We start from the raw sequence: 9633 nt of genomic DNA, 5'->3' as shown, positions 1-9633 counted from the left end.
TTTTTTTTTTTTTTTTTATCTTGACAGTCCCTGCTCATGCTTTCTCTGTATAACGAACAGCAGTGTGAACATTATGCTAACCATCTTCTTTTGTGTTCAACAGAGGACAGAATGTCATACCAGTTTAGATTGACTCAAAAATGAATAAATAGCGACATATTTTGGGGTGAACTGTCCATGTAATTCTTAAAATGGCTTCAGTTAGAGTAAGTGAAAGCGTGACCCATTAGCTAAACAAGCTAACGTGGGAAAGTCAGCAGTCTGTGTGATCGGCGTCACCACTCAACCGCCATCTTGATTTTAGTAATCTAAATCAGTGATGATGATCAGAAAAGATTCGGGAGTAAAACAGAAGAGAGAAGATGAGTGACACTGATGCATCTTTTCATCTTTGTTTTCAAAGATCCGAGACCGGGACGTCTCCACAACCCCATCTCTCGACTCCATCCATTAGTCTGATCAAATCTTTCAGACTCGAAACAAAAACAAGAGAAGTGAAACAAAGATGCTTATAATGGGGGCCTGTATCTCCTCACGATATCACCCCCTCAAGATCTCTTAAACAACCGCAGTACAGAGAGCCCTCCTGAACACCAGAGAGCCGAATCGTAAATATTCCAGAGCACAATTCTGTTTAGATTTGATACGTGCTTTAACATGAAGATAAGGTGTACGTTCTGATTTCAGTGGGTCTGCTGTGACCTCCTGCTGCTGTACCCATCATTTCACCAACCAGCTTGACACCAAACAAGATAAGAGAGAGCCAGAGACACAGACACAACACGCACAGACTCATGTGAGCTACATCCACTGAAAACCTGCAAACACTGAGGAACCTGTAATAAGAGATGGTCTTCATCACTGTCAATTTAAGCAATGCATGGTTGTCTTCTCAGCTGAAACTGTCCCTGAAAGAGCAGGCATTTCTTTCTAATGTCATCAGTGTTGAGAGAGCAACTTTGAAACTGTAGCTTGCCAAGCTGCAAATAATTTGACTTCAACTTACAGTCAAGCTTCTCCTGAAAAAGTAGTTAGCGAGCACTAACAAAAGGCAACTCACTACAGTGAAACTGCTTAAGCGGGCAATATCTACCAGTTAAAATTGCATTGAATTGAATTAATATTCACTGAAGAAAAAAAAAGAGAGTGGTAATTGCAATTGTTACGTCAAGGATCTGCCTCTAAGATTTGCTTTTGTTGCAGCAATCTAATTTGTTATGTTGGATTAAATAAAAAAATAAAAAAAAACATTTTGCAGTGTTGTTTGACTAAAAATCTGCTTAAATGCTTGAAATTAGTTTTGTTGACTAAATAAATGAACTAGTAAAAACAAACAAATAATAATAATAAAGATGATCTAATTCTTTAAAAATATGCAGTTTATCTTGCACAAATGAAGATGGTATATTTGGACTAGTGATATGTTCAGTACGAAACTGCATGTTACATTTTAATTTTATACTTTAATAAAAACAATCCTGGAAACTGTTAAACTGTTTTCTGATCTAGGTTTTCTTTTAAAGGCCTTCGTAGTATTTTTACTAAAACAAAAACAGGCCAAACTGCAACATTTGTGGAACATTTAGTTTTGCTTTATGCAGCTGCTTGGGGCTAAATGCAAAACAATGCAAATGAATTGACAACGTGAATGAGTTTCAATCAATTTCTCATCTGACCACCCACACACCGAAGTCTATTATCCTGAAACCAAGCTGCAAGCTCTTTTTTGCAAGCCACTACAAACATACTACTAATAGAGACCAATAACACAATGTTTTGTATCATCCAGACAACGCCGGAAGAGCAGGAAACATAGTAACGAGTAACATGTGACTCGATCTGTTTGATTTTTTGCATGACAACGACCAATCAGGAGGCAGCTGTTATGAGGCTTAATCCATTAAAACCAGCGTCTCCACCCGGTTAAATACTAATGAGGATTTAAAGAGCTCGGCTGCAGGGGGCCATCGGACAACAGACACACCTTCCTGAGCAGTCTGCCCCCGACCCGCTATTCTCTTTTCTTATCATACAGATCAGGAGGAGGGCTGATGAAAGACAGTGAAGACGAATGCAGGCATATTGACCACACCGGCTGCTCGGCATTATGGGAAGTCTGATCTCTCAGTCTGATAGAAAACCCCTGGGTAAGAGGAAAAACAAAAAGCAGGAGACAAGAAGAAGAAAGTCACAAAGAGAGCTGTGTAGTCTGAGGTATAATACCCAAAATAAAGGAATCCGACATCTGGATCCAAGATCTTAATAAAGAAGCTACATGCGGGAGAATTCAGATATATTGTTATTGACGGAACGTCGATGCGAACAAAAAGCCACAGGGCTGAGGCTGAGGGGAATTGGCTTTAGCCGCTCAAAGATAATCAGTTTTGCTAGTTTAAATGTTTCCTTACAAAGTGTAACTGCACAGATGGGATTCTGAGGCATGTGAAAGGCTTGTCCACACTTGTCCGTCTCTAAAGAGAATGGCACATTTTCACAGCAGGATCCACGTAATTTAATCAGACCCTTCAGTATGAAACAAATCTGCGATGAATCTTGCACATTAGCATTCCCTGCTAAAAACAAAATATATATATATATATATATATATATACCAGTCCAAGTTGGTCTGCAAGCCTGACAGAGCTGGTTAGGCTAGTCTATTTTGATGATGAAGAAGAAGGTTACTTCTCAACTGGTCAGACTTGGTAATCAACAAAGACCAGCAAATTACATTAGGCTGGTTTATTTACTTGTAACTATTATATTTATTTATTTAAATTCAGCAGGGTTAGCATTAACATAATGGATCTCAAAATCGAAGAAAAAATATCAGAAAATAACTATTAAGTTCGATTATTTTTTGTTTTATCCACATTCCCCGGAATATGCATAAAATCACAAAACAAAATCAAAATTTTTTTTTTCCCTAAAATACTCGCTTGACACACGAGGAGACAGATGCACAACCCCATCAATCAAAGAAACCAGAAAGATCCGCTCCAATTCTGTCTGTGTGTGAGTTCAGAGAGACCAACAGCCCAGAGACATGTAGAAAGGGACAGAAGACGAGAGAGAGAGAGAGACATGTGGGAGGGAGAAAGACTGTGAGAGAGAGACAGCTAGATGAAAATGTAAGAAACAACAACTCGACAAACCTTGATATGAGCAGCCCAAAGACAGCCAAAATAAACAACAAAGACAGCCAGCCCAACCTAAAGTAAGCGGTAAGGTTTTATACATTCATTTCTCATGATACAACATGATACAAAAATGTATATTTGTGAACTGACACAAGTGGGCACACACACAGATATATGTATATATATAGAGAGAGGAAGCTGCCATTTTAGACGCCCCTGTGACATATTTGACTGTTAATCAGCAGACATTCAACCGAGGTGTTTAAATAGTCGAGATAGACAGCTCATTTCAGACAGAGAGACAGATGGCTCATTTCTGACAGAAAAACATACGGCTTGTTTCAGACGGAGAGACAGACAGCTCATTTCAGTCAGAGTTTGAAGGCAAGAGGGACAGCAGCTGTCCAAATAAGGGGCCCATTTGAGATGGAAAATATGATTTTTAGGTTACACTTACATAGGGAGGAGTGATAACCTTTGGGGGATGATTCAAGGGGTTGTAGGATTGTGGTGGGCGGTATGACCAAAATTATATTGGTCATAACACGGTTCCTTTGGATTTAATGATATTATATATATAATTTTTTCCTGAAAACTCAACCACAAAGAATTTACATAATACATGTAACCACTCGTTCAAAAAACAGCTTATTTTCAAACATTATGAAACAAAAACCTCAAAACAGTAAATATAATATATGTGACCCTGGACCACAAAAAAGTCTTAAGTCGCACAGGTATATTTGTAGCAATAGCCAAAAATACATTGTATGGGTCAAAATTATCGATTTTTCTTTTATGCCAAAAATCATTAGGATATCAAGTAAAGATCATGTTCCATGAAGATATTTTGTAAATTTCCTACCGTAAATATATTAAAACATAATTTTTGATTGGTAGTATGCATTGCTAAGGACTTCATTCGGACAACTTTAAAGGCAATTTTCTCAATATTTCGATTTTTTTGCACCCTCAGATTCCAGATATTCAAATAGTTGTATCTCGGCCGAATATTGTCCTATCCTAACAAACCATACATCAATGGAAAGCTTATATATTCAGCTTTCAGATGATGTCAGATCTCAATTTCACTTAAGACTGGTTTTGTTGTCCAGGGTCACATATTACGATGCTTCTGTTAAATTGCATGTACATCGAACATATGTAATGTAATTACATATATATTAAAGTGTTGGCACATTTCGACCATCATGCGCTTCAGCTCTAAATAATGGTCAGAGTTTTCATCCCAAATGGCTGGATTTTACATTTTCATATGCTTTGGAGACATGCAAATCACTGACCTACAGTCCAGTATTTATGCATATCATGTTTCGAATCTGAAAATCAATAGGGATGACCTTTAAATATCTAAAAAGATTGACCAAATATCCAGTTCTGAGTTAAAAAAAACACAGTTGAAATGGAGGCAGCATAGGTCAAAATTGCAATCGAGTTCCACGGCAAAAGAACATCAAGAAAGGAAACTATTCACTTGACGCAAAACTGGGTTATATATTTGCCTAATAACCGAGGCAGGTGAAAGTTATCTCTTCGTAAAGCAAAAGTTCAACCTTTTAATTCGGTTTTGTCAAAGGGCTATAGCCGCCAAGAACGCTGTTAATTCTGAGATGTGTGATTTGGTTGTCTGGAAGTCACACAGAAGCTGTTCTGATTTGAATTAAGATAGAGATGAAGTATTTTATATGAATACAGGCGGGTGGCCGCCGGTCGAGGCCACGGTTCCCTGCTATTCGTTCTGAATGAGCCCAAGGCAGCAGGACACGAACGGATATTATTCAGGCCTTTCCATAATTAAAAAAAGAACGGCTCATATTACTCACAATCCTTAACGGCAAATTGGCCAGACATATAAAGCAAAGCTTTCTTTCAAAACTACTTAGCCCCATCATGGAATAATCCAGTGACAGTGCGTTCAAAAAAACTATAATTGCTGGTAAATAATGATGTTAATTTATCAGCCAATAAACCTGCACCCCATTACAGTACATGAACGAGTCAACATGAGTGTTGTTGACTTTTATAGAAAGCAATCCAAAACATTGAAAAAAGACTTTACTTACTGAGGCCAGAAACACAAGTCAAACGCAGTCACAAATGCCTGGTCAACACATATTACAAATTTTAACTTGTGTTTTTATATTGCGAATACAATAATACTTATAAATCACACTTATAAATCTAGAATCTGGTATGTGTGTACACTACGTTTCAGACCATATTGTTTTATTACATTATGTATTTTAACTGTTTTGTTCAATAGAACCATATTATTACTTGCTTTTGATATTTTATTTGAAACAATTAATATTGCCTCATTGCTATTATATATGCATTTTAAGTCATTTTAAAGTCTATTGTTCGCTTAGGTCTATTTTTATTGGCACGGAAAAAAATGTATACAGTTACTCGATTAATCGTCAGAATAATCGACCGATTACTCGATTACCAAAATAATTGTTAGTGACAGCCCTAATCGTTATGCATATCATATATGAAATATTCAGGCCATCTATCCCACAATGTTGTGATTTTTTTTTTTTTCGCGCTTTAAAAGTTTATCATAACATGACTCACTCTTGCGAAGCAGTAATAGCATTACAATTATAAAATAAGCATTAGAAGCTCAGACTAATATAGCATTCAGTATAGAGCCCTGATTTATTTCTATAAGAGCACAATGCCACATTTCATGGCATTCGATGGCAGACATACTATCAATAAAACGGCTCCACAATACTTCATCACTGCTTTGCATTTCAGCTTCATAAAATACCAGAAAATGCAGTTTGAGAAGATGCACGGAATACAAATGAGTTGCATCCGAACTTATAGACAGCGTTCGGCCCACAAAATGAAATCAGAACTATGAGATCTGAAGTTTCTAGGATATACTCGAAAGAAACGGGGAACAAACCCTCAAGCAATCAATCTTTCAAAGTTTCTGCACAACCGAAAACGTCCAGCCATGGCTATGGCAGTAACCCATTTAATTCAATTATAAAAATGCATTAAAAAGATATTACAGCAGGGACAGAGTGTAATGAGGCATGTTTACTTGAGGATATTGTTTATAATGAGCAGTTGTAGGGTTTAGGCCTATAGTCAGAACAGGACATGAGAGTAAACAGATGGAGATGAGATGAGGGAAAACTCGGAAACACTGTATGGTCTTTCTTTTAATTTAACCAGAAAGAAAAGGAAGGCAAGCTCTGTGTTAATGCACACAGCTTCCCAAGAACCTCAGGCTATCTGTCTTGAAGGAAACAGCCATTATTTATCTGAGCTTTCAGAAATAGTGTCTGTGTATCAAACGTCCACCACACAAAAGAAAAAAAAAGAGCACCATAAACTCAAGAACAGCATGAAACTGATGACTAATTCCAATTATGTATTTTTTTTTTTACAAAAGATTTGTGATATTTTGAGAAGAAAAGAATGTATCTTACCGTCAGAACTCTGTACAACCGTCAAGACGAACACCAGGCCACAGAGCACCAAAGACTTCCATTCTGAACATCCCATCCTGGCTCTGACTGGACTTTCTGCTTTCCACATGTCTGGGTCGAAATCACTGTAGTCACAACGATCCAGCAAAGTCACTCTGAGAGATAACCATCATTGACCTCCGAGCCTGCAAGAAAACCACAGCGGACTGTCAGTGTTTGGCTGTCGATGCGGACCTCCCTCAGGCATAAAAACTTCCTCCTTTAAACTGTTGCAGTCTTGCTCGCCTCAGTTTCCTCGAGCAAATTCACACAGAATTCATCCCAGGAGTAGAAACCCTCTATTGGAAGGTGACTGAGACCTGAAACAGCACCTCCCGCATTACAAACAAGCCATTTACCTCAAAGCCCGTCGTTACCGTTTATCTGACTCTCCTCTCCCAAACCTGTTCCGCTACCATCCTTTTCTGAGAGGAAACAGGTTTTCCGTCCACTAAAGCCACCGATGCATATTCTCCAGACAAAGAGGACTATGTCATGTACAGTATCTCACCCTTTAAATGTTTTCCTTCTCTGCATGTTTACACCCTCCACCGGCCTCCCATAAAACACACTCACGGCCTCATGGGAAACATCGTCACTCCAGTAACGAGCCACTTAGGAGCCCATTAAAAACAGTGTGTGCACCCCCCTAGGTTTCTTAAAGATACACTAAATATATCTCACCACCCTTTAATACATCATTGCATCACAGGGTATTTCCTCCTGTCTGGTCAAAGAAAGTATTGGAATTTTTGCTACTTGGATTGTCATATATATGGTTATGAGGTGAGAAAATGTGATTAAAAAACATCAGGAGTCTGTTTACATTAACATATACAAGGAGAGGGATTCACTGAATAGTACATTTCTGTACGATAAGACAAAGAATGTCTAAATGCTAATGCATTGTCTTAAACTTATCAAGGTAATGGACTCCTATATCATTAGTATTCAAGAGTCAACAATCCGACTATAAACAGTATAGTCTCATTGTTTTTTTGTGACCGTGTGGATATGTTGACAAATCTTGACAAGTATAAAAATAACACACACACACACACACACACACACACACACACACACTCACTCACACACCTATTCACGAACAGCTTGTAACACTCCAAAGAGAAAGGAAAACTTGAAATCGCATCATATGACCCCTTTAATCAATTAATGCATTAACGCAATAATAACGCGTTAACTTGCCCAGCCATTCACACAATAGAACTCAAACACACCGACGTCGGGACAAAGCACACAAGCTGACAAGCTAAATATTCATAAACGGGAATCCATGAAGCATATCTTTTTCAGTTACACAAGGTGATATATATATATATATATATATATATATATATATTACAAATAATTTACTACTATCAGGTTTTTAGAAAAATCCATGGTAGTCCATGTTAAAATGTAAGAAACTGAAAAAAGAGAACCTCCTTAAAGAGTTTTTATTATTTATATAATATATGCTTTAAAAAGAGAACAACATTCAAGAAACAAGGTTGGCACATAACCTGGAGACACTACCTCATGAATATTATTGAGAAATAAAATATTTGGAACATTTAGACATACTATTTGGAAACTGGTTGGAAAGCCAAAGAAATACAACAACAAAAGAATTACTGGCTTTTTCCCAGTGTATTTTGAAAAATGTCTAGTAAATGTTATTAACATATTATTATTGCTAGTTAACGTATTGTCCATTTTTATTTCATGAGGGCCACAAATGTCAACAGCTTTGCAGACCTATAATACACAATTAGCAGCACATACCCTTTCATAAAAAAAAAATAGCCTGTGATGAGTTTGTTTTCGATGTTTTAGTATCTGTGCTAGAATATCAGGTCAGTGATCAGATGACAGTGTCCCATTGAGGCAGAAACGCTAGAGGAAATCAATCAACGGTCCAGGGGTGGGCCAGTTAATGCACAGCCACACATGAGTCATTCTGAACACATCCTATTTGACTCCACTGTCATACATTAACCTTTGCCAACTGGATGCTGCCGGTTGTGTACATTTTAAAACCAGAGGACAAACATCATGATACCAGGGTGACGGATGTATTAAGGTCAGATGGACGACAATGTCAAACATTAAATGAGCAAATGACAAAAAACTCCAAATGCTGCTATACAAGCAGTGAATTAGAAATGGCATGGCAGGCTAAATGCAGAGGACAGGAAAAGCAAATCAAATTAATCTGGCTTACTTTCTTTGGCGGAACACAAGCAGAGGAGTTTTGCATTGTTTTTGAAGCTTGAAAGCTTCAGACCTTATTCATTGCAACTAGATGGAAAAGAGTGACCAGTGCAATTCTTCAAAATTTCTCCTTTTGTGCAACCTGGAGGAAAGAAAGTCCTACAGGTTTTTAGCTAAATAAGGGTGATTATAAATGACAGAATTAGTAAATCTAAATTTTTTCACCAATACAGTTGGAACACTGTACTAAAACTGTTTCATGCAGTGCTATTCAGCGCTCCGTTGCTATTAAATCTGCATTGCAACAGCAAAAGAAATGATGATCTTTTTTTTTTTTTTTTTGGCTTGCTGTCTAAATGAAATAAAAAGTCTAGACAATGTGAAATAGTACAAAGGCAATCAATAGACAATATAGCTTTCTGTTGTGTGCAACAACATAGGTAGAGTGTTACTGGTGTAGTCCACTATGTCTATTAATAACTCATCCGTTTGTAAAAAAAAAACAAACAAAAAAACTCGTGAATCAACCAATCAGCTCAAACCAGATCAAAATGACTGAAGGACTCAATAATGAAATCATTAACAAACCAGAATTGGATCAGATTTGAATCAAAATAGAAAATGCAATATCATTCAGTTCCTTGCAGTTCCTATCCCTGCGTTCAATGCTTACAAGCACAGCTGGCTTTTACACCAGAACTGCAAATGCATCATCTTAACTGGCCATTTAGCTTTGAGTTTAAGACCTGGAAAAGATACATGAAACCCTG

General features: G+C 37.4%; 1 protein-coding gene across 1 annotated transcript in view; it reads right to left on the bottom strand.

The window, feature by feature from the left end:
• Positions 1-9633, bottom strand: part of adgrl2a (adhesion G protein-coupled receptor L2a) — a 108428-nt gene that overhangs the window by 80984 nt on the left and 17811 nt on the right. The window contains exon 2 of the mRNA XM_016447144.1: positions 6611-6795. Coding sequence (XP_016302630.1) covers positions 6611-6719 — 109 coding nt within the window. The 5' untranslated portion in view covers positions 6720-6795. The remainder of the gene's footprint in view (positions 1-6610; positions 6796-9633) is intronic.

The sequence above is a fragment of the Sinocyclocheilus anshuiensis genome, unplaced genomic scaffold, assembly GCF_001515605.1.
Source record: "Sinocyclocheilus anshuiensis isolate Anshui unplaced genomic scaffold, SAMN03320099.WGS_v1.1 scaffold1957, whole genome shotgun sequence".
Lineage (NCBI taxonomy): Eukaryota > Metazoa > Chordata > Actinopteri > Cypriniformes > Cyprinidae > Sinocyclocheilus > Sinocyclocheilus anshuiensis.
The sequence above is the reverse complement of the archived record's forward strand: the minus strand, read 5'-3'. Positions and strand labels throughout refer to the sequence as shown.